Genomic DNA, 26,116 nt, shown 5'->3' on the forward strand with positions numbered 1-26,116 from the left:
TACAAATGTGCAGTTACAGAAAATAGTCACAGGGATGTAAAGTACAGCATAGGGAATGCAGTCAATAATATTGTAATTACTTTGTATGGGGCCAGCTGGGGACTGGGAATATCAGGGAGATAACTTTGTAAATTACATAAATGTCTAATCACTGCCGTCTACCTGAAACTAATATAATATTGAAGGTCAGCTGTAATTGAAAAAAGTGTCAAAAAAGAAAAGAAATTCCTTCTAGAATAAAAAAAAAAGAAGAAGAAAAAAGAAAAGCACAGGGCCATGTAGGACAGTTAATATTATCTTCTGGGAGAATAAGGGGGCAGTGAGCAGAGCAGGCAGGTCCACCAAGCATCATATGACCATCAGCAGGGACCGTCCCTTCTGGAAACACATATTATATTCTTGATCGCAGCCTCCAGTCAGTTTCTTTCAAGGAGGTTGACTTTCTCGTAATTCTCACAGTTCTTTTCTTCAATATGAACACCTTGAGGGGCCCAAATTAATCGTACCCTGAGCCAGAGATGAGCCAGTGCATCTGTGAGTGCAATTCAGCATCATCCATTCACTCACAACATGGTGATCTCTTAAAGCAAAAACGAACGAACATACAAACGAAAACCCTTTGAAAGTGACTTGGCTAGTTAGTGAGTGTTTCTGTTTTCTGCATGAAAGCTAGGGAGTCAGTTGGGACATCACAGGGGTGGAGAGAGGGAGGAGCAGCAGTCTAAAATGTTGCTCCCACGACCACTTTCTTGTCTATTTTCACGTACGTGGAAAGTGGCCCGAGTTTGCCTTCTTCTGCCTTCTGGGACTTGGGTTTGGCATTGGTGGGGGATCCAGGCTAACGACCGATTTCTGTGGCTTCTGTCCCACAGGGTTACTTCCCACTAGTCTCTCCCTCCTTCTCCCTGTCTGGATTTTCGCAAGGACAGAGTCGGCCTCACTTGTCTTGTCATTGGGTCCTTTGCCAGGGCCTGCACACCTGTGTCCAGCTGGCTCAGGCTCTCTGATGGCCCGATACCCGGTGCCACTCACTGTGTCCTCCCCATAGGAGACCCTGTGTCTTCCCAGGCAGCGGCTCACTGACTGTTCAGCGTCCTCTGCTATCAGTGGTGGGGACAGAATTGGCCGGCTCCCAAGGGAAGAATAGCTGATCAGTTTTTCTGGCTGAATTGTGGAAAAAATACAAATATAAATAGCAACCTGGAATAAAAACAACAACTTTAAAGGTTATTAAAAGCAACAGAAAAACACATGTGAGTCTCCCACCTCACACACAGGAGCTGCTGGCTGCAAACCCATTCCCCTCTTCGTTGCAAATTTTCTTTTGGTAAAACATGAAATGGCACGTTCTCCTCCCTTTCCATGAAAATGGAGAGCTGCCTTTTCATTTGCTGGGAGGTGAGCTAGTGGATGCAGAACATTCCACAAATAAATTTTCAAACCATCCTTCTATCATTTTATTAGAAACCCAGCTTTTCTTCTCTCATGACCCGACTGGCACTTCGCACCAGCAAAGCCCTCACTCCTCACCACTGACCACCTTCCTTCCTTGACCCGGCTTCCCGTTTACACCGGCCACTTTGCCCTCCGACAATTTCTGCACACTTAGGCCCTTTAAGTGATCTCTGTTTATCTTCTCTTCCATGTTCCATTTGTTGAAAATTTGTGTTGACTATTTCTCTATCATGGAAGTCCAACCCCCCCTGGTCATATCACTTCTGGATCACTAGATCTTTTTCAGAAGTGTTTTTTCCAAACTCCAGTGTCTTGTATCTATTTCAAAAAGGGGAAAATTTATAGCCAAAAATGCATCTCTCTCCTTTGTGGACTTCCTTCTGATTTTCCATCCTCCCCTGAGCTCAGCCCAGCTCAGCTACCCTCATCCCTGACATTTTTATAAAACCAGAACATCTTTGAAGGTATTTTTTATACATCTTTTTCTCCTTTGATTCTCTCAGCTGTGTGAGATTGTGAGAAATGAAGTAATTCACCCAGAAAACATATGTCTCTTTTGTACCAGAGCATGGACTGTTACTTAAGCCTTCTAAAGGTCTAATTTCTTTCTTCTCCTTAGTGCTGTGGTCAGTTGAAGTCAGAGAACTATTCACTGCTTACACCATTGCTTTATCTGCTACTGTCCTTTTCTGCATCACTGAGGATCCTGGACTACCCGCCTACCCCTTTCTGCCTTGGACACAGCTCTCTCCATATGCTCTTTGTGTTCTCTTCCTAGCATTTTTTATTTTTTTATTGTTGTTCAAGTCCAGTTGTCTGTATTAAGATTTTATTTATTTATTTTTAGAGCGAGGGGAAGGGAGGGAGAAAGAAAGAGAACCATCAATGTGTGGTTGCCTCTTCTCCACCCCCTACTGGGGACCTGGCCCGCATCCCTCTTGCTGGCTTTTTAAGACTCCATTCCTTCTCATTACCTTGGCCTCCAGTATTTTGCCCCCAGTGCCTCATCATGGGACAGTTTGCCTTGCAATTTCTTTTTCAAATTCTGTGTTCTCATCAGAAACCCCTTTTGTCAAAGACATGGCATTGGCCTCATTTCTCCACAGATTCCCACACACTCTGGGCCATTAGGTCCCTGCTTCCTGGAAAGGGACATTCAGGGCTTGACTGTAGAATGCTGACTTGCTCCAACATTGTAATCTAGTGTCTGTGGGGTTTTGCCCCCCCTAAACACATGTCCAAGGTGTTGTTTTTGCTTCATTTTCACCCAACATTCATGAAAAACAAAGCTTTGCTTTCACAGAGCGCTTTCCTTTTCCCAAATTCAAAGCGCTCTGGCCATGATCCATCCCTGCCATGTGCCTGTGAGGTAAGTGGGTGGCAAGTATTTTTATCGCCTTCCCTTCGAGCGGAGGCAGCATTCACTGCACCGGGGTGCCCTGGAAAGCAAGCGCAGTGGACTGTGGGTCCCTCTCTCATCCCTCAGCCACCGCGAGCCAGCCTCTGACGGAGCCCTTGCAGGCAAATTCACTCAAGTTTAAATGGCTTCCAAGAGACATTGCTTATGGAGTTTGGAGTCTGAATATACACGGGATTTGAAGTCAGCCCCACTGGGAAATTGTTCTGAAAGAAAAACACATTTGGAACTGTGAATTCGCTGCAGCCCAGCCTTGGGTCTACTTCCAGTGCCACTGCATCTGAGAAAACACACCTGCCCTCGCCCTGCACCGCTCGTCGCCCTGTGCACGTGCTTCCTCGGTGGCCCGCACTCGCTGTGCTTTCTCCTGCTGCTCCTCTGTGCAGAGTCTGTGCCAGCTTCTCTCTGGGGAGCCACTCCAGATGGGTTCTTGCATGGAATGAGGGGGACTAACCGCTGTTGTTTATAACTGTCATGGAGCCTAAGATTCCCCCCACTGGTGGGCCCTGAGCACCCCAGGTGACATATAAACTACTGTAGTCCCTTAGTTGTCTTCTCACCAGGCTTCATACCCACTCCTTGGCCACTGATGATACTGGAGACAATCCTTCTCTGTGGCCAAACATGTGAGTATTGTAACCAAGAAGGAAACTCCACCTAGTTGTTTATCAACAGCAGCTCAAGGAGACCAACCTGAGGTGCCAACCCCTGGGGGGACGTTGCATGGTGTCTTTACCTCCACTGAGTCCTCCCTGTCCCCATCACTGAGAAAAGAGAGCAGCACCAGCCTGTGGAGGCCTCCTGGGAATACTGTGAGCGTCAGATGTCAGGCCTCTGAAGTATCTATGCTGCTCAGATGAAAGGTGCTTTAAATAGAGGAGCTTGTTAAAAATAAATAATGCCAGCACTCAAGCGTCCCTCCGCGTTTTCCTTCCCTGGCTCCCTGAGACGTTTCCGAAAGGCCAAGGGAGCCCACAAAACATTGATAATGAAAAGGAAAGGAGAGCGCGTTCTTTTTGTCTTAGGAGTGAACGGTGAGTCATGTTTCCTGACTCATCTCGAAAATACAAAGGAAGCCAATCTGTGTGTGTTGGGGGGTGCTTATAATGGGGAGGCTTCTTCGGTGACTCATGAGGAGCTGGGAAGAGGAGCAGCCAGAACGAAGCCAAACAGGTGTATTTTTAAACAGAAGAGGGCGAGTCTCCTGGGTCGTACGGTGGTGAGCCCTCCACGCGCCTGTGCCTGTTTGAGCCTGGGCTCTGGAATGTGTGGGCGTGACCTGCACAGACCCTACTCCTGCGGTCATGTTTTGTTTGGTCAGCAGGAGAGATGCATAGTGATTAACTGGCACTGGCAAGACTGTTTTGCTGCCATATTTCACTGTAAGGAGGTGAAGAGTTTTTGAGTCCATCAGTCAAGGACCCGTTCAGCACGCATTCCACAAGCCTTCTGAGTGTGCAAAGACAGTGAAGGCATAGTCCTGACACTCCAAGATCTAAGACCTCCTAAGGGAGCCACAAGCGCCCACAGAGCACTGGGGAGTTGGCTGGCGGTGAGATGGTGACGCATAGAAGTGTCGGCCTGTGGAAATTGGAAATAGAAGTAGTCTGTCACGGTGGTGGCCCCACTGCACCAGACCTCCGAAGACCTGAGAAGGGGGTGAGATGGGGCAGGGAGTTTGAGGAAGAGGGAAGAGCCTATGTTAAAGTCTAAACATCTGGGAAACAGTTTAGGTGACCTTTCAGCCATTCCATTTCATTCTCAAAATTTCGAAATTATTATTTTTTCTCTCTCTTTCCTCATAAATGCATTCTGGAAGTTTTATGTTAAAAAAAACAAAAATGAAACTTGTCCTAAGATCGGCTTTTTGGGAGTAGCAAGCATCCACATTGTGAAGAGTTTTTAAGGAGTTTGGGTTTAATTATGTTCACAATGAAAAGCACCAAAAAAACCTAGGTTTATACTCTTGTTATCGCTATACCTGCAACTTGCTGCAGCTCTAGTGAAATTGGATGAACTGCTCATGGAGGGCAAAGAGGAAAACGGGTCCCTCCTGGGGGTGGGAGATGATTTCAGAGCCTTTTGTCCCAATTGGGGAGAGCGATGGCGGTGGGAAAGGAGAGGAGGAGGTACAGTCAGGATGGTGAGGCAACTGAAGCAGGGGTCAAGGTGAACCTGGGCAGCTTCATGGACGAGATAGCTGGATGGGCACCCAGTGAGTCCGGGGAGAGGTAATGAGTTCAGCTGGGTCACTCTGAGTTTGGAGTGACTGAGGGACATCCAGGTGGGCATTGTCTGGAGCTCGGGAGAAAGCTGTGTTCAAAATACACATTTGGCTGTTGTGAGCAGGACTAGATGAGTTCTCCCACGGAAAAAGTGAGGATGGAAGAAAAGAAAGATGAGAACAGAACCTTAGGCAGCAAAAAAAAAAAAGTCTGAAGGAGACAGGGAGGAATGGCGAGTCAGGAAGAACCAGGATCTGGTGTTAGTGGCTCTCACCATTTTCCCATCTGAGATCTTAATGGCCGTCACATACACGTACTTGATAGAATGTCTTTCTTTTTTTTTAGTTTTATTTAGGATTAGAGGGATTGTAAGGGAAGAAGAAAGAGGGAGAGAAACACTGATGTGAGAGAGAAACATCAATTGGTTGTTTCCACACATGCCCTGACTAGGGAACAAACCCAGAACTCAGGTATGTGCCCTGAATGGGAATTGAACCCTCAACCTTTTTGCTCTCCAGGATGGCACCCAACCAACTGAGCCACACTGGTCATGGCTAGAATACCTTCTTACGGGCAAGCATGGTGCAATACTGTGTCTCTTACGGTGCGGTCCAATGACCATATGAGGTGCCCTGGTCACCTGTACGCATGTGTGAAAGTATGGTAGTTATAACAGAAACACCCTCTGTTTTCAGAGTATTGGGAATTTTTATAACATGAAAGTTCCTAAATGCATTTGTGAGGGAAGAGGGGGAAAACTGTTTCAAAATGTCAAGAATGAAATTGACCAAAAAGTAAAATAACCATCTGCAAAGAATGGGAAAGAAAGCGTCTGAGAGCACTAACTTTCATTTCGCATAGAAGGCTTGAGGATATCCATCAGAATCTTCCTCCTGATGGGAAAAGCACCTTATTTTTAGTCTCACGAAGATGTGTTTTTATCTAAAGCGATCTCTTCCTGATGAGGATTTGGGAAGAAAGAGAGAGAAATATGATGGCAGAGACTCTGGAGGCCAAAATAACATTTGCTGAATTTGGTTTGGGGCAACTTCCAGAGGGAAGTAGTGATTGATTAACACCACCTTAAAACACGGGTATTACCTAAACTTCAGGTGGTGGTTATCGTTATATATCATTGAGACCAGGGGGAAGAAAGTAACATACATTTAGTATAAGAAGAACCTAGATAATGAAGGGTTAAAATATATTTTGACCTATCAATTTAAGGCTGAATTCTTCACAAACATACATTTCTAAGGCAGGATCAATGCAGGGTTCCAACTCAGTGGTCCAGGAACAGAAAACCATTGTTTTATTCACTGGAATTTTATTAGCACACAAATACTGGGTAGGATGAAAAACTAGCCTCATCCAAGCAATAACAAGAGCTTAAACCTAATTTTATTAGTGCTCTTTCCTAGTGAAAATAACTTTTATCAACTGCAAAACCAGATTCACCTCTGGGATGTTTCTGTGTTCAGGGCAACAAGACACATTCTGGGGAAACACCCTTGTGAATATGCTGTTCTACTCAGTTTTCAAAACCGCACCCAAACACTGGCACCTGTTTTTGTTTGTTTATTTGTTTGTTTTTGAGGTTGTTTCTGTGATACAGAGACCCAGTCCTAACATCGTCTTTTGAAAAAAATATCAGAGTGAATTGGATTGTTTTTAACAAACAAAAGCGATGTAGTTGGGCTACTTACAGCAGGTCCTGGAATAACGTTATTTCAATCACCCTTGTTTTGTTATAACATTGCTGAAATGTCGCAGAAATGTAACTCTCGTTTATATCAATTAGCCTATGGTAAAATTGGTTCAGTTATACCTGGTTTTGCTGAACGTTGCAGAACCTATTGACAGTAATAAGTGAGGACTCACTGTATTGATGAGAGCTTGTAAAAGACAAGATACCTGGGGTAGTCATGGATACATGTGTGAGCAGCCAGAGACAGAGGAGCCTGCTGGCCTTATTCTGTGAACTCCAGGTCAGGATTTAACCCAACGGCACTGTGCTAGGATCAGCTGTGCAGTTAGAAGCTGCGGGGGCAGGGAGACCTCTGAGCGTACTGGTTCTTCCCGTATTTGGTGCGGAGCACAGCCTCTCACACTTACGTTGGCTCTGCTTCTCTCTGGCTGTGTGACCTCAGACAAGTCACTGAGCCTCTCTGTGCCTTGGTTCCCTCACCCGTGAACTAGAAATGAGAATCAAACCTGTCTCATGACAATTCAATCATTTAATTACCAAACAGTGCAGTGGCTGCTATATATTAAGCACTATATAATTGTGTGACCAAAAATAAATTGGTCTGATTTGCCTGATTTTCTTAATCTTTCAGGATATTAGTCTTGCATGAAAGGAGATGAATTTTTGATCTGCTTTATTAAGATAAAGATCTATTATATCAGTGAACAAATAAAAGGTCCCTGGAATTAAGGGTCTGTGAATTGTTGATTTTTCTCCTGGCCTTAGAACAGTAACATTTCTATGGGAATACACATCGCACATCTGCCATCGATAAATCGGAAAATACAGTAGTGTGTACCAACTATAAAACGGTGTATCCAAAAATCACCTAAGTTTGCAAGATCAAGTCTGCATTAAAGTGCTGGGTCTGACAAGTAAGAAATGGAATTAAATTTATTTTTAAATCACAATAAACGGTTGTTCTAGAAAGTATTAGCTTCCTGCTTCACAAATCTCCCACAGCGGGAAATTGCTATCTTGTGAGTGGCAGGAAAACAGGGACTCTGGCCCCAAACTGCTGATAAACCTGGGCTCTACCCGCTGGTAGTGCTGTGAGCCCAGCTTTGTCAGCCCTCTGTGCCTCAGTCTCACCGTCTGTAGAGTGGGCACAAAAACAGCTGCACCTGCCTCATGGAATCATTATGAAGGAGAAAGGAGAAAACACAGCTCCTGGTCCACGGTCATCTTCCACTCAGCTGAAGCAGTGTCCCCAAGTGTCCTGTTATCACATGAGGTCCTTTTCGAGGTGTCCAGCCAGCTGTTAACTGGTTGAATATTTAATGGCTTCTTCTTTAAGTTGCCTCTGTTTGTGGCAAAGTCTTCATCCAGCGCCTGTGCGAAGTTTGACCTTTTCCCTCATTGTTATCACGAGGCTGGAGAACCTGCTTCTGGGCCTGGCATTGGGTTCCTATACGGAGGGGCCCCTCTGGGCCCCTCAGCATAGACTCACCTGCCTTAACCCCGGGGAGGATAGAGCCACGCTCCTTATCACGTTGCCCTGTGTAAGAGGACTGGAAAGAACCACACACAGGCCAGGAGATTGAGGATTTAGCTCCTTTTTTTCTTCTTCGATACAGATCGCCATCCTCTCAAATCCCACGTTGGCAAGAGCATGATTGTCCATGGGTTAGTCCCTAATCTCCATAGCTCCCTTCATTTCACCGCCCCCGGAGAACACTTTGTTAACACTGTTACGCAATCTTCGCAGCCATCTGTTCTGTGTGATGGAGTCCGAGGAGGGCCTGAGACGAGCCCTGACCCAGCGCCCCTGCTCAAAGCAAGACTGTGGTCAGGGAGGCGAACTGAGGAATGGTGAAGGGACCCCCGCCCCCACCAGGGACTTGGGGTTAGCCGTGGGTCTGCAGAGGAGGGTCACATCTCTCTGTCTGAGGAACATTACCAGATCTGATTTACTTTTCTGTTGCAACCGTGTAATGAATTTGTTCCCTTTGTGATGTTCCTCATGTTCTCTTAACACCTACAATCAGGTTTTGGAAAATTGGTGGAGGTCAGGCAGAGGACCTCACTTGACAGGTAGAACTCTGAAAGCATGAGAGCAGCCTAGCCAAGTGCCCTGTCACAGCAGGTGTGCTGAGACCAGTGTCGAACAAAGTTGCGGAACACCCTGTATCCCGTTCCCTAAGCCTCGTGGGAAGCAGGACACGGCAGAGACCACAGAGAAGTTGCAGGTGCCAGGCAGAGGATGCCAGGGGAGGCGGGCAGTGTCTGTGTGGGCGTGCGGGAGGCTGGCCCTGGGAAGCCATCGAGAATGAGGAGGCTACTAAATCGAGCTTCCTGTTGCTCGGAGGCTCGTGTCAGGCGGGGGCATCCAGACAGGCGGAGGAGAGTCACAGTCGGTGGAAGCACAAGGGAAGAGGCAGTCGGACCAGGCTGGAGGGAAGTGTCTTCAGCACAGGGATGGGCTTTGGATTCGGAGGGGGACTTGTGGGCACCGCGAAGGAGGAAACCCAGCAGCTTAACACATGCAAATTGCTTTGCTTGATAAGAGAAGACTGTGATTGACATGAGGGTTCAGTCATGCGCCAGGGAAACGTTCCAAGGAAAGGAGCAGAGTCAGACTGAGGAGAGAGGGTTGCATAAAGCCACAGGTCATCATTGAGTTTTTAAGGGGACAAGAAAGAACTGGACAAGCCTTGGAATGTCCTCTTTTTTTTTCATTTTTCATGTAGTATGTTCAAGATTACTTATTCTTTCGGTCCCTTTTGCCAACTTTCCAGGCCTGGCTAATGCTCTGAGCCCCCAGGTCAAGGTGTGGTCCGTGGGCATTTGATGGTGGTCGTGGTTCTGCAGGGTCTTCTTCAGGGAGGCGCGTCCCAGCTGCTCATTACTCTGCCTCTATCCCAGCATCAACCTCGAGTGCCCATTTTCACACGGTCGGACAGGCAGTTATTTATATCCATGCTAAATTTGCTGTGTGGCAGTCTCTTTCTGAGCCACTTCTCAGAATAAGTTCTGTCTGCAGGGAGTTTTAAGAGGCATCCCGACATTGCTTCTTGAATTATGCTCTCCTCTGCTTTCCCTTGCCTGGGCTGTTCGCTACCCAGCCAGAACGTTCCTCTTTCCTAGTCTCGCACTGCACCCACGCCCCACCCCCAGTCCTCCAGCTGCACGGCCCCAGAAGATGGGCACTCTATATTGCAAGACAGGTGTGCTTCCCTCCTGGGTTCGCATTGCTAACGCACACCCCACATTTGATATTTCTTTCCCCAGAATTCATTTTCTCTCCTGCTTTTTTCATCTTTGAGCCAAGAAAGAGTCCTCACGTGGACCCACAAGTGGATCCAGAAACAATTATTTTGCCAACAGATAAGATCTCAAGGGTCCAGGCTCCATTTGCCTTTGAGTTTGGTTGGCTTCCCTCGGAGGACAAAGGAAAGAGCAAAGACAGAGCCTGTCAGCAAGATCAGTTTTCAATTCTAAGCAGACTCTCAGGGGTCACATAGCTTACTCTTATCAGAAATCTTAATTTACTGGAATTTATGCATATTTTGTCGTTTGGTGAAACATCTCGAAAGATGATGATGGGGATGCAGTAACTTTCCAGGAGAACCGGGAGCCTTCATGAAGGGCGGCGAGAGTAACTAAGATTTCCCTGCAATCTAAACCTTACATTAAATTCATGATTAGGGGAGTGAATTACATACCATATTTATATTCTTTACAATGTCTTATGACTCACATTTATCGAGTGCTTATTATATGCCAGATGCTTTGCTAAGTGTTTTATGGAAATCCCCTCACTGTATTTTAATTTATTTCTCCAAGCTACAAGTTACTGTTATTGTCATCATAATAAGACCCCTAGTGTGGTTGACAAAGAATTAGGTCTGATGCCAGCCTACGTCTTCAACCTCATCTTTTACTTACCTGTCCTTGCTCCTGAGCTGAAGGTCGTATCAGATAAGGAGAAGCAGAGCCAGGATCCAAACTCAGGCAGACTGGCTCCAAGGTCATGCTCTTAACCACCTTGTAGTCTGATGGATGGATAGATGGATGAGTTGATGGGTGGATGGTTGGATGGGTAGATAGGCAGACAGATGGACATGCACATACTTGGTTGGAAGGAAAGAGTGAGGGAGGGAGAGAAGGAGGGAGGGAGAAACTTGTGAATATTCTTAGAGTTCATACAACCAATTAAATCTACCACAGCTTTTCCATCAGCCACAGCAGCACTCTTTAGTGAGGTCAGGATCCCCATCCACAAAGGAAAATGTGTACTCATGGCTATTTCATCTATCTGACAATAGGTGAAATTACACTCCAGTGCAGGTGTAGAGAGGGACCTCTGACCGATGTGAGGAGATGATGCCAGTTAGGATTAGGATCCTGCAGAGACAGGTTAGGATGTGGTTTTGTATCCAGCCAGAAACCTGGGCTGCATGCAGTGCCAATCCCTGGTTCCAGAGGCAACCGGCAGGGCAAACCCAGCCCTGCTCCTAGAAAGCCCACCTAAGTCACGGGAAATAGTTTTCTCCTGTCTCAGAAGCCATTGTCCTTTCTTGTTCATCTGGAAAGTGCATGTCCTACTTTGTAAGTTAACTTTTAATGTAGGTGTAACTTAAATGCACTAAGTGTTCATTCAAATCCTAAGAATACAACACAGTTCAATGGATTTTCCAACCAACAACTATTCATTTAGCTACCACCTAGAACAAAATAGAGAATGTTACACAGCAGCCTGAGACCCTACTGGGCTGCCCTCCCCCCAATTTCTTCCATGAAAATGGCCTGTTTTGAGCTGTAGATTGATAGAATTCTATAGTATGTTTTTGTATAGGACTCCTTTTATTCAACATTATGTTTTTAATTTATTAATGTGTGTGGTATAGTTTTAAAAATCATTCCTTTGCATATAAGAAGCACGCTTCTACATGAATAAACTAATTTATCTAACGAATAACTCTTAAATGGACATTTTGCTTGTTTTAAGTTTTTGATTTTAACAAGTAGTGCTTCTGTGAACACTCTCATACAATTCTTATGCGGTGTGTATATATGCATTACTGTTGGGTACATATGTCTTCCTGTAGAATTGCTGTATTATAGGGTATTGAAATAAATACTACCAAACTGTTTGTCCAAGTGGGTAAACAATTCACACTCCCATCAACAGTATATGAGAATGTCATTCATTCTACATTCTTACCAACACATAATATTTTCCTTTTTTTTTTTTTTACTGTAGCCATTCTGGTGGAATTTGGAAAGTATATCATCATTGTTTAAATTTACATTTTCCTAGTGACTAAAAAAGCCGAGCACTTTTCCATGTGACTATTGGCCACTTATACATTCTATTTAGTTAAGTGCCTATTCACGTTGTGCCCATTTTTCTGTTGGGTTGTTTCTTTTTCTTACTGAGTTACAGGGCTATTTGTATGTCATGGATAGCAGTTCATTGTCAGGTAATGTTGCAAGTCCTCCTTCACTGAGGTCAGTATCTTTATTGTATCTTTTAATAAATAGTCATTGACTTTAATATAATTTGATCAACATTTTTCCTTAGGGGTTAATGATTGTTTTGTCCTGTTTAAGAAATCAGTGCTCGCCTGAGTGTCATGAATAGATTCTCCTGTGTTATATAGAAGCTTCACTGTTTTTCCTTTCATACTAAGATCTGTAATCCACCTGGAATTGATTTTTGTTGAAGGTGTATACTCTCTGGCCACCTCCATAGCTGAAATCATGATTCATTTTTCTAGATGCATGTATAATTGGCCCCTCACAAATTATTGAAAATCCCATCCATTGCTGTGTACCTTTGTCATAAATCTAATGACTGCATATATAGGTTTGTATCTAAATTTCATTTTCTATCCCATGGTTCTATTTTTCCATCCATGGACCAATAGCAAGATGTTTCAATTACTGTAGTTTTATAATGTCCTTCTATCTGAAAGTGTAATTCCTCCAGATTTGTCATTTAAACTAACAATAATTATTTTGCCATTAAAACTCACAACAACTAGCATTTACTGATTGCTTATTTTTATCTCAGTTAATGTGTGCATCATGTATTGCTTTGCATTTAATCCTAGCAGCAATCTGATGAGATATAAGGCATTGTCTCTTTTTTTAATGAGAAAATTGAGGTCCAAAGGAAGTGTAATGTGATCCAGGTCACATTGCTATCAACTAGGGACACTAAGATTTGCACCCAGGCCAGCCTGGCTCCAGAACCTCTGCTCTTTTATTAACATACATTGCATGCCTGGGATGGGGCCTCAGGTCCTTGTTGCTGAATTGGCTGTCTTTTGTGCTAGAGTCTGATTTTTCAGCCCTAATGCTAATCAGTTCTTTTTTTCTCTCTGGGTGTCCTTTTTAAAAGGCCCATAGAGAAGGTGAACAAAGAAGCATTGGATTAGCTACTGTGTGTCTTTCCAATGTCAATTTCATACTATTTTTAGGTATGATAGAGGATAGGAAAGAATTTGCGGTTCTATTAAACCAGGCTTCAGCAGCTGGGAAGAGCTGAGTGGGTTCCTAGCCTCTGATCCCCAGCCCTGAAATAGCAGGGGCGGGAGCTTCTGTATTGGCGGGACTCAGCAGCAGTGGGGGAACTTCAAGTTCTTTGCCCTCACTCCCCTCTTTCTGTCTCTTCCACCTACAAGAGGTCTGAACTTTTAACATCTTCCCTCACAGTACCAAAACCCCCAAACCAAGCCATTAAAGAATACCACATCTAAAAATAGAGAATGCCAAGGCCACAGAATAAGATTTTCTGCAAAGGTATAAATATACATTTGCATCTGAGAATTCATAAATACATTTACCCAGACTGACCCTAGAGCCACATATAGCTCTAATTTGAGTTTCTATGTTATAGATAACGAATATGTCTTTACCATTACTCTGGCAGTTCTCATGTGTCAAATGCTTTCGTGGGTGTATAATTCATCCCCTTCATCCTGATAGCTCAGAATTTTGAAACAAAATGTCCTTTGTGTCAGGCCAGTGCTTATCCCTCTTTCTGTATAAATAGACTCAGAATTTTCCTGGTGCCTCCCCAATCTGTGACCCTCTAGTTGCTCTTAAATGGGTGTCCAGTGTCACTTGGCATAACAAGGGTCATGGAAAGCATGGAGCGGGGCTTTTTGGCATCTGGAGCAGACATTATGTGCATTCCCCTGTTATTCTGCCTTTATTGAAGCAATTTTATTATGTGATGGTCTGCATTAGGTGATATTAATACGTTGAAAGGGTGTAAAAGAAACTAACAATTTTCTTATGAAAGGAAGAGTAAATACTAGGCCACCAAACACCTCCTAAGCTTATGTGATGCCACTTTGATGTCTTAACACCCTAAACAAATGCAGAGCCAGCCTGTCATTCAAGGAAACAATAATTTAGGAAATAAAGTTTAGGTCAGGAGGAGTCTCCAAGTCCTATTATAATATTATGGATGTGCACTAGGGAGAAGAAAGTGCATTACGTGGTGTGCGTGTATGTGCATGTTATGAGTGTGTGCGCGTGTGTGTGTGAGCGTATATAGTCTTAGAATGTTAGGCCTGGCAGGAGCCGGAGCAGTCTATCTCAATTACAGGTAAGAACCTTGGCCCTAGGGGGTGGAGATGACCTTCTCAAGGTCAGGGAGCAGCCCCGGGACCTAATTTCTGTACATAGTATGGTGGCCCTTGTTCCTTCTCTGAGGCTCCAGTAAGGATGCTTGCCTGCCTTCACTGTATCCAGTGGAAGACAGGAAGAAATCTGTGTTCAAAGGCAATTTGCTACCTAAGTGTACAAACTCCTTATTTTTTATTTTTATAGCATACGTGCATGGATTATAGCTACTTGCAAAGCTGACCCATTTAGTGATGAGTTGGATGTCAGTAAACTAATATGAACAATTTTTACCCTCACCTCTGTGAATCAGTGCCTCAATATTCTAGACCTGAAAGATCATTAAGTTGATTTTTATAAAGTAGAATCTCATTGTGTTAAAAATAGTGTGAATGGAATTAACAAGTCTGTTTTTTAAAAGTCTTACTATTTTTGCCTCATTGAAAATTTCTCTCCAAATTGTAACATCATTGCCTACTAATATAATATTTTTGTCTCAATAGTGTTTTTTAAAAGCAATAGTAAGCCTCACCCCCTGTTTTTGTTTGTTTGTTCATTTAAACCTATGAATTAAGGACCCTATTCTCAAGACTGAGGCTTTCCCACTAGGCTGCCGAGTGTTCGCATTTATCAGTGGGGTGGCCTGGGCCAAGCTCCACTGGATGTACGCTCCGCATCACAAACCAGGGGCACACTACTGCATGGAGTGTACTTCTGCAGTCACTGTTCCTTCTTCACTGTCACAGCTACCTGATAAAGGTGCATCCTATTGTCTCCAGTTCACGGATGAAAAGAGTGAGGCACTGGCAGATGAAATGACTTGCTCAGGTGACTCAGCAGTAGGTGAGGGAACCAGGACTTGAACCTGACCACCTGCCTTCCGGCTTCTTTGCCCCCTTTCTGCCATTTGCCTTTCTCGTTGCTGTCACCTGCAAAGGAGAGAGGAGCAGACCAGGTCATCTCAACAGGTCCTTCCTGCTTGATGACCTCCCTCCTGAAAATGTGTAATTTGAACATTTTGGAGGGAAATCAAATTAATATTTAGTACTTTATCCTTTCCTCTAATACAGAGGCATTCTTAACACCAGGAGTCATAAATCCCCCCAACACACAAGGGTCTTGTCATTGGTTCTGTGGAACATGTCAAGGCAAAGTTGTTTTTGATTTGTTGTCTGCCTATTCCTCACTGCCAGGGATGAATCTTCTAAAGACGTTTAGGATGACCGTAAGCCAGCCCTTCCAGGTAGGGGTCGAAGGCACTGGCTCTGGAGACAGAGGGCAGGCTGGGAGTCCTGGCCTTGTCTCTGGAAGCCACTGGGCTTCTCTCTCCCTTAGTTTTCTCTTCTGTGAGACAGAGATGTTTGTGAGCATTCAGAGTCCACACCAACAACAGTTTGTAACGATGTACGTGGTAGGCATTGACTAGACTTATGGTGGTGATCATTTTGCAATATGTACAAATAATGAGTCCTTATATTGTACACCTGAAACTGATACAATGTTATGGTTAATTGCACCTCAGTGATTTACAAAAAACAGGAATGAATGCTGGAGTCCCACCTCCTTCACATCAGTAAGACCCCAAAGACTATCCACCAGAGTTTTCTTTCTTCCCTTAGCTCCTGGACTTGTTAAAGTCTGTAAGAAGCTATGAAGTGTGCTGATAAGGATGACAAAAATTACACCTAATAGCCACTGTTTACGAGGCCTATACCATGTCTAGGTACCTCACCACATCCTTTATGTACATAATCTGATTTGATGCTTGTGCAAACCTTATATCAGGGGTGTCAAACTCATTTTCACCAGGGGCCAAATCAGCTTCACCGTTGCCTTCAAAGGGCCAAATGTAATTTCAACTCCTTAACAGTTAAGGAGTAGTTACATTTATACAGCCCTAAAATTATTTCAACCCTTTGAAGGCAACGATGAGGCTGATGTGGCGCCCGGTGAAAATGAGTTTGATACCCCTGCCTTATATGGTCCTATATTTTACAGATGAGGAAACAGATTCAGGAAATTTAACTGTCTGAGGTTACAAAGCATGCTAGGGCATGCCAAATTTGGTCTCTGAATGCAGATCTATCTGACTATAACCATTATATTATTCTGCCTCTTCATCCCTATTTCTTCTAGGGCATCCAGTAATCTTGGACACATGTTCTCTTTATGCTAATATCTGTGTGCTTCCATGAGTTTGTTTCCACACCAGTAATTTCATATGTATAAGAGTAACAGAAACCTTGAAAACAGTAACTCAAACAAATTGTTTCCAATGAATTCTTTAGGAGAGCAATTCAAGGTTGGCATGGTACTCAATAGTGTCATCAGGAGTTGCTTTAACTCTCTAAGGTGTAGCCCTCATTTTCATTCTGACAAAATGGCTACAAGAGCTCCGGTCATCATTCCCATGTTCCAACCATGAAAAAGTTGATGTGTGAAGAAGGCAGAGGCAAAAGTGACAAGCCAATGAAGTCCCCCCCCCCCTTTTTAAAGGTCATTTCTGGAAACTCTACCCAGCAATTTCTGTTTATCTGTTGGTGGTGGGGACTGTCATAATGACCACTCTTAGTCACAAGAGGCTGGGAAATGTAGTTTTTAGGTGGGTGCATTGTCACACTGAACAAAATCCGAGTTCTGTGAACAAGAAAGCCAATCGGTTAGTTTTTTGAAATAAGTCAAATCAATGCATCCAGTGACATTCTCCCCCAGTGACTGGCTGGCTGGGAGAAAGTCTGGATGTTGAGAAGCTGACAGTATCTTGAGGAAGGTGAAAGAGTCGGGTCAGCAGAAGTAGAACCAGGGAGACTATTTCTTGGATATTCAGGAGAGTCGCCAAGGGAGCAGCTTGGGCTGAGCCAGGGAGAGGTGGAGAAGGATCCAGAAGAGGGGCGTGGCCCTGGTGATCCGACTCTAACTTCACTCGGGTCATGGCCAGTAGGGAGAAAACAGGAATCCCAGCCGCTAGGTATGCCCTGCATGTGAACAGTTAAAGCGGTACCGTTCACAGGATTTTATTTTGTGAATATCTGTGGATGGAAAAGCAATTCTTTCAGATGTGTGTTGGAAGCAGGGGGTGCAGAGGAAGTCGGCTTGACTGGGAAACAGCATGAAGAAATGAATGCAACAGAAAAACAACGGGCTTTGGGGCCACGCTGACCTGAGTTTGTATTCCAGCTCTGCCACTTGGAAGCCACATGATCTTTCTTACTCTTCTTGCACAAGTCACCTAATCTTTTTAACTCTTCTATTTCTAATTTTTTAAAAAGAGAAATGAGTGATCCAGAGCATGACGTGTGGCTGGTGGCAGTGGTGTGGCCATTGTAGTCACTGTCACATGGCCAGGTGTCGCCCGTCACCATGTACTGTCTGTGCACTTGCAGGGAGCCCGTTGGGATGCAGGTGAAGAGCCTGGATTCTGGGGGAGGAGTGCGAGGAGATCACGGAGCCTGGGGGAAGACACTCATTTTTGAAGCGTCCATCACAGGGAAGTGCCCTGAACGCTTCATGCCAACTAAGGCAGGAAGCCTTCCACTGGGTCGGCCAAACTGCGGGTCTCAAATGCACATTTGGGGCCCCCTGAAAAAAAACCTTCATCATAGAAGGGTTAATTCCTCCCAGATTCACGTTATTCATATGGAAAGGAAGATAAGCGTGATGCCTGTCTCCAGGGTTGTTGGGAGAATAACGCTGGTAGAGCCCTCGGTGCATTGTAGGACCCAACACATGGTCCCTATTGTTAGAGATACTTCCTCCCTCCCTTCCCCCCAAGCACGAGCAGGGCTCCTAGGTTTCCATTTGCCTGGCTGTCTCAGCTGCAGCAATCCCATAAAAACTTGAGGGCACGAAGTACACGTGTACTCACTGGGCTGGAAAGAGCGAGTGTGATGATGTGATTAATAAGGGGTTCTTGGATGGCAAAAGTGCTTTCAAGTCCTTCTGTAGACTTGGAAATGGCCTTGGCTTCAGTGTTTAGGATGGGGGGATCTCCAAGAGCAGCAGACACACTGTCTGCCTGTGTGTGTGTGTGTGTGCGTTCCACGTTCCTGGAACAGCTTCACGCCTCAGGTCAGACCTTTTCTGCCCATGCCATCTCTCTGCTGGTCACGCAGGCTGGGTGTCGGGTGACTTATGTGTTCTCACTGCCTCTAGTTTCTGAGGTGTGAACAGGCTGGACTAGGAATCAGGAGGAAATCAAAGAACAACCAGTGTTCCTGGAAACGATGCGCAGGCCCAAGATGCCTTACCAGCCACCACCTACCTTTCTCCGTATCTGCATCAGCTTTTATGCACTCAAAGCACTTTTCTAAGAATCATGTCATTTGGTCCTCTCTGAGGCCTTTAGAGAAGGCAGTGGGAATTCATTTCTAGTTTGTTTTGTTTTTTTTTTGTTTTTTTGCTTAAGAGAATCGAGGCTCAGAAAGGGGAAATGGCTTACTTCTGCTTGCCATGCCTGGACCCAAACCCGTCTTGGGACCCCAGGCCCTAACCCTTTCTCCACCACTCACTCACGTGGCTGCTAGCATGTGTCCTTCACTTGTCTGGAAGATTTCATCTGGGGTTCCAGCCTTGTGGGGGGTGCACTGTCCAAACACGGGGCACTTTGTGGTCGTTGTAAACTGTTTTGGAGGCCGGGCATTCACTGTAGGCCTAAAGCACGAAGACAGAAGAGGTTGGTGCGTAACAGCCGTGGGCCCGCCAGAGCAGAGCGTGTCCCGTTCTGTTTGGTCCAGGTCCCTCTGCCTGCACAAGAGGCTTCCAGGTGGACTTGAGGTTCCACCAGACAGCTATGGCAGGGCTCCCCGCAAGTACCGAGGTCTCTGCCGTAACCCGCTCCTGCCCTCCTCCTCTCCTGGGTACCTAGGGCTTGAAATTCCACCATTTGGAGCCTTGAGAGTAAGAATAATTAATCTTTTAGGAATCCTTTTACTGTACTTAAGAGTTTATATTTTTATAAAAACACTCAGGGCCCTGGCCTGTGTGGCTCAGTTGGTTGGAGTGTTGTCAAGTAAACCAAAAGGTCGCAGGTTCGATTCCCAGTCAGAGCACATACCCAGGTTGCAGGTTTGATCCCCACGGAGGCATGTACAAGAAGAAAACAAAAAGGCAACCAGTTGATGTTTCTCTCTCCCCCTCTCTCTCTTTCTCCCTCTTTCTCTCTCTCTCTCTAAAAGGAAAAAATTGTCCTCAGGTGCGGATAAAAAATTAGAAAAAAAAACCCACTTTGGGTCTGTGTAGGCGAGTCACAAAGCCCAGTTCATCGGATCCCAGGGTCCTCTTCCATTAGACATAAGCAGTAAGCTATGCAGAGGATCAAATGTGTTTCATGTAAAAGGGCTCTGAGAACGCAGCCTTGACGGAGAGCTGAGAAGAAGGCTGGGGCCGGGGTGCTGGTCAGGGAAGGCGGAGCGGCGGCAGCAGCCGGAGAGCACGGGGTCTGCCCCGGGAAGCTCTGCCGCATGGGGCTCGCAGCGGGCTGGCTGACCTCCCGGTGTGGCCCAGGATCGGACCAGTGGCAGCCTTGCCAGCCATTTGGATCACTTTAGCCTCCAGCCACCGGTGTCTGGGAATACAAAGCAATAGTTAGTGGCACCTGATGGTTAATGATCTCAAACGTCCCCTGCTCACTGCCTAAGAGGAAAAAGAGCCCCCTGAAGAAGGAATCAAGGATACTACTTTCAAAGTTGCAATTAATTGTGTATTCAGGAAAGCTCATCCTCTGCCAGTTATCCCGTTGGGAAAGGGGAAATTAAGGGTGAAGGAGGAGCTGTGCCTGAGAAGGGCTGGTTGGCTTAGTCTTTATAAGGTGAGGAAGGCGGACGCAGACGCATACTCAGCACCTGGGATCCTGGACTGGCCATTAGGCTCCTGTCATGGTGTGGCTTAGCAGCTGACTTCCTTCCGTTAAAATCTGTACCTCAGGGTAGGTCTGACCACCTGACCTTAAACTTTGAAGCTCCCGGCTTCTCTCCTTTGAGTGCCCCCCACTGCTGCTCTTCCCGTCTCACTTCTCAAATATCCTCCCTTATTTCCCTTCTCCTCCAGCCAGTGAGACCTGCAACGACTTCCACCCGATGTTCTTTACCCACGACAGATCCTTTGAGGAGTTTTTCTGCATCTGTATCCAGCTCCTGAACAAGACATGGAAGGAGATGAGGGCGACTTCTGAAGACTTCAACAAGGTGAGGTGACTCTAGGGCAGAGGCAGCATCGCGCCATCCAGGGTGCCTCCTTTTTGCTCGGCCCTTAGCTGTGCGGGGAAGGCAGGTGGTAAATCGGGAGAATGGGGAGGACTGTGGTTCTTGTCTGTCTTCAGAGAGACGAAAGAATGACCCTCGTCTGGGTTGGTGGTGCTCTGCTGCCTCTGGGAATAAGCTTGAAGCAGTTTCATTCCATTTGTGAAGAATAATGGCCAGATGAGCTTTTCCTTTATGGCATGGCTCTAGGATGCCTCATTGTTGCAAGATCAACTAGGGATAATGCCTTCCTCCCACCTGTGCAGGGGCTGCCACAGGGAGAAAGATCAGGGAGCCTGTTTGGTCTGGGTCACTTGGATTCTTTGTGGACTGTGGGTGTGTTGAGACTCCTTGCCCTTGGCTGTGTCAAAAAGGGTTATTGTTAAACCACAAGATCTCTTTTGGAGAGTTGAATAAGTGTATATGGAACATTTTCTTGGTTTAGAGAAAGCATTTGATTCTTTGAATGGAGGTGTCCTTGGGTTTTCTATAAGAGTGTGAACTTCTTATTTCTTTCTGTGAGCAAATGTTGGTGGGAAGAAAAGTGTTAACCACCTTAGAGGAAGCAGAAGCATCGTGTACACTTTTCAAGATAGGCAAAGTCTTTATCCTGACATAAAGGTCCTATTAACAATAGCGACAGTCCAGGTGTATGTCAGCCTTTAATTCTTCTAATCTGTCACTGTATGGTTGGCCTCATGATCCATGAGGTCCTAGGGACATGGCTCTTTCTAAAAATCTAAGGGTTGGATCTCACAACTAACCCAGGGGGCCTCGTGGGCTTGTGCTTGCAACATAATGTAATACATGAACTCCAGCTCAGCTTAATATTCTTATTGATCTTTGCTTCTTTGCCACCTTTTCTCAGAACTTCCATTTCCTTCTTTCCCACATCATGTCTCATCAGTTTGATCCCTCTTCTGCCTTGATTGTTTACTTTTAAGGACACCTGTGATTACACTGTACCACCTGGATAATCCAGGATCATCTTCCCTATTTTAAGGTCAGCTGATGAGCAACCTCAATGCTGTCTGCAACCTGAACTCCCTTTGCCATAGAAGGTAACACGTTCCCAGAATCTGGGCATTAGCACCTGGCCTCAGTAGAAGGGCCATCATTTCCCTTCGTGTAATGGGTGTTTAATTCGTAGGTGGATTGATTTGGAGGTGTGTGTATCAGGCAGATGAGCTCTTTTTGTTGTTTTCCTTTCTGCTGATAGACCAGAATAATACCAGCCATGGAGTCCTGCTAATGGGTGCTCAAGCGCAGATATAATTATACCCCTTTCCTTTTATGTCCCTGTGTGAAAGCCACTAATCCAGTGTGAAAGATAACTTTCTGATTTTTTTCCCTGCTGTCAGTCTATTAACCACTGCTCTGTTTTAGCAGATAATAAATTGGAAAAGAGAGATTTCAATCAGTTCACTTTTCTCCTTGTCATTAACTCGGAAGCAGAAGTGATTGAATTTAGGAACAAATGTGGGTTTGGTGTTACTGGTTCGAGTTAATGTTTTTTCTTGTCTCTCAAGATTGTCCAAATTTGAATTTAGAAATGTTGTAAAGAAGCTCAACCTCAGACTTAATTTCTCTTGAACTTTATTTGACATCATCTCAGGCTCTGGCCACTTGGAACGGAAGCATGGGTGGCAGATTGGAATGTCAACCTAGAACCTGAGGTCTGCCTTCTTTAGCTCATTACTGAAGAAACGGTAGGCCCTCAACCCAAAATTCAGTTTTCCCAGCAAACAAGACTCGATTCCAGCAGACGTGGGAATCTCTTCGACATCCCACCTTGGATGGGACCGTAGTCCGTAGGTGTCGGGTGGTGCACCGGGTAGTCAATGCTGCTGCGTGAGCTGAGGTTCGAAGAGGGGCTGTCTTTCTCCTCCTCTGGACTTGGGAAGCGGCAGAAGGGATTTTTTTCATTTATGAGAGAGAAGTAGAATTATAGAGTGATTAAAATATTTATACTTTGGAAGTACTTTCTTTGGATTTCTCGGGAGAGCGGTCTCTGCAGAGTGATCCATCCATTCAGGCCGTCGGGTTTGTGTTCTGCATTTTCACCTTTTATCACTGATACTTGAGAGCATGCATTATTCATGGTTATGGGCGTTGGAGAGGAGATGAACTGCCGCTGGGTACCTCAGCACACTTGGGGCCTGTCGTCACGTCGACGCCCTCATTTTTGAGCCGGGCAGGAAAGGGGATGCAGTGATGTGGATATTTCTGGTACAGGCATCTCACTGGCAGATTTTGTCCCTGGTGGCTCCTCTTAAAACGTCTAACAAGGGTCTGCACACCAGAATCTATACCTGTGTGTGGCAGTGTTTCTTAATCTCGCATTAGAATCGACACGGGGGAGGGATTTGGAACCTGTTAGCCCAGGGCTCAGCCTCTGCACACACCAGTCAAATCTTAGGGTGGGGTCAGAGCTACCAGTGAAGGTTTTTGTTAAGGCAGACTTGATCAGTGAAGGTGAGTCATGTCAGTGGGACACCATCAGGTGACGCCCGTAACACGTGGCGCCAGCTGGTGGCACACATGGTGCGAAGTGGTGAGACAGCCTGTCCGTCGGTCTGAAAGGCCCAGGTTCTAATCCTGGTTCTGCTACTCAGGAGTGGTACGCCTGAAAATGAAAATTCTTGTAAAAAGTGGATACCAGTATTCCATCTCTCTCTTTTATGGGGGTGTGATGTTAAGTTGAAGGAATAACATGAAAATGCTTTGAAGAAGTAAAATGTCATATGCAGTGGTAAAGTGTTCTTTTGTATGTAATAAGATAGATTCTGTCGATCAAAAATGAGTAAATTGCACTTTTTAAAACTTTTTATTGAATTTAATGGAGTAACATTGCTTAATAGAATTATCTAGGTTTCAGGTGTATGATTCTATAACAAATCATCTGTGCCTTGTACTGCACATTCGCCACCCATTCCAGTCTCCCCCCATCACCATTTATCTCCCTTTACCTTCTACCCCCCCACCCCCCTGTTACTCTGGTCATCACCATACTGTTGTCTGTGTCTATGAGTTGTTTTCTTTAATTGCACTTTTTAAAAGAAGACATTTTTTGGCCATTATATTAGAAAAAATGGGGTGGGGTAAAGGAAAACTGTCTATGTACCTCAAATAAAGTTCTTAACTGAATTAAATAACTCATTTAATGGCAGAGGTAGCATTAAAGCTGAAAATGTCATGGATTTTGGTGGTGTCTTCCTCCAAACAACTTTATTAGACACCTCAGTTTTCAATGTGACATGCCATGGGAATCAGCCTAGAAATCAGCAGGGCACATACCTCTCATGTCTGTAACAGCTGGTAGGTAATTGCTCTTCAGCAGTTACCTAGTTGCCCAGACCTCTCTGCTGAGGACGGTTGAGGGGTGGCTGAGCCTTCTAGGGACCATCCAGATAGTTGTTCGTAGCATTGGTGTTGCTTTAGATACTTTCAAATCGGCATTAAAAATCAAGATCCAATGGCGTTGCTACGCTTTCAAATTACCGAAGTGGAAGAAACTCACGACCAAGAAACATAGCCACTCAAGAACAAAAGCACTATTTTAAAACGTCACCCAGCAGCATAATAAGCAAAGCACAACATGATAGAGGTTACAATCTCAGGCTTGCAGATAAGAATCCGTCCCTTCAAATAGGAGACCGTGGGCCCGGGGGAGAACCAGGCCCACCGAACAAAGCCGCAGCTGCCCCAGCCAGGCTACAGACTCCCAGGAGTCAGTGGGAGAAACTCGGTCAGGGCGACTTAGAGGGCAGGGCAGAGCAGGCATCTCAAGGTGCCCCCTGGAAGATGATCCGCAGAAAGTACCCACTAACTAGTCGCATCTAGTAGGTTAGGGTTTAGTATGTAAAAGGGATTGTTTGAAACCTAAAGGCAGCGACTGCACAAATAAAAAAAAAGAAACACATTTGCTCCCAAATGGCTCCCAGCTTACTGACTTTCTGTGCATGTATCTCAGGGGGTGATTACATATTCAGGAGTCCCCTTTCCAGGCTAGGCCAGCTCAACGTGATGGTGAGGCAGATGCTGTTGGTTAGCTGAGCTGGCTCAGGGAATGAAAGGTGGTCTGTAACCCTCGGCATGAATAAACATGAGTCACATTTGCATGAGGCAGGTGACTGTAAAATATCTTGGAGCAAGTGGTGAAAGGAGGCTTTGTGCATCTGCGCCCAGGGGAAGCTGGGGAGGATGTGGCGTTGTTTCTCTTCATTAGAATTCCATCTAGTGCTGCTGGTATTGATCGGAACCGAGGCCGGTGTGGCTAATAAAGTAGGTGTACGCTGTAATTGAAACATTAATATTTAAGGAGAGGAGAAGTCTGTTAAAGGGCCGGAATGTCATGCAGTGGGGTTATCCATTTTCCAGCTGTCTAGGCTGTTTATGAGAATTTATTCAAAAGGCTTGTCATGTTGCACAAAGGCCTTTAGGTTTGGCACGAAGAAAATCAAACCTTCTCTAGAAGCAAATGCATCATATGAATAGGTTTATTTTTTTCCTCTCATGTTTCTGTTAGAGAGGTAGCGAATGGTTTCGTGTGTGTGTATGTGTGTGTTCAAGTGAGTGCTTTTAAACTGTTCATTGAACAGGCTGCCACCATTTTTCGTAGGGTTGGCCGTGTTCGGTTGGACAGTAATCAAAGCGTGTCTGCTCTGGTGTCATCAATATCAGTTATGCTACTGAGGGGCAGCAAGAGGGCCGAGAAAGAGACCGACTTGGCCGACTTCTTTTTCAGTTGGTCTCTCTCCCGGTCCAGCCCAGTGTGTGCACTCGCTAAAAGGAAACGTGCCGGTCCCAGGTGACTTGTGTCTGACCGGACAAGGAGGCCGCTGAGCAGAGGCGCGAGTTCGCAAACTCACATCACTGCTCTTCTCACAAGCTTTTTAGATGTGTTTCCCTGCCGCCAAATTTCAATGACACAGATATATTGTTACCTGTTTATGTAATATGTGTGTGTGTGTGTGTGTATATATATATATATATACACACACACACATATGTGTATGTCTACATCATGCTCTATACATAAAAAAGAGTAGGTTGGGTTTTATTTTCCACCTCCAAGAACCAACTTTCACCACCTGGGGGGACAACCTCACCTCCATCTTCCCCACCACCAAGAGTGCAAGGCAGGGAGGAAAGAGCCAAGGCTGAAAGCTAGCAGAAGAGCCTGGAGACCATCCCATTGCATCCCCCGACCAGCAGTGTGACCTTGAACATGTCCTTCAGCTGCCACATTCCTTCTCATCTGTAAACTGGCAGCAGCAGCAGCAGCTATAATGATAACATGCTATGTCCTAGAGACACAGTGAGGATTATAATGGTCCTCACAGGGTAGCTTTGTAAGTTGCCCCATACAAAGGAGAGGTGCTGATCTCAACAGATAAACCTAGGCTGACAGGAATTTGCACTTGATCTTGAAGTATAACTGAGCTGCTTCGAT

General features: G+C 45.3%; 1 protein-coding gene across 5 annotated transcripts in view; it reads left to right on the plus strand.

Annotated features, from left to right (window-relative positions):
* Positions 1–26,116, plus strand: part of ELMO1 (engulfment and cell motility 1) — a 469,444-nt gene that overhangs the window by 310,830 nt on the left and 132,498 nt on the right. For all 5 annotated transcript variants that reach the window (XM_053661620.1, XM_037126577.2, XM_037126578.2 and 2 more), the window contains one exon: positions 20,471–20,607. In XM_053661620.1, the coding sequence (XP_053517595.1) occupies positions 20,471–20,607 (137 nt within the window). The remainder of the gene's footprint in view (positions 1–20,470; positions 20,608–26,116) is intronic.

The sequence above is a fragment of the Artibeus jamaicensis genome, unplaced genomic scaffold, assembly GCF_021234435.1.
Source record: "Artibeus jamaicensis isolate MK-2021 breed Jamaican fruit bat unplaced genomic scaffold, CSHL_Jam_final contig_1016, whole genome shotgun sequence".
In the NCBI taxonomy this organism is placed as follows: domain Eukaryota; kingdom Metazoa; phylum Chordata; class Mammalia; order Chiroptera; family Phyllostomidae; genus Artibeus; species Artibeus jamaicensis.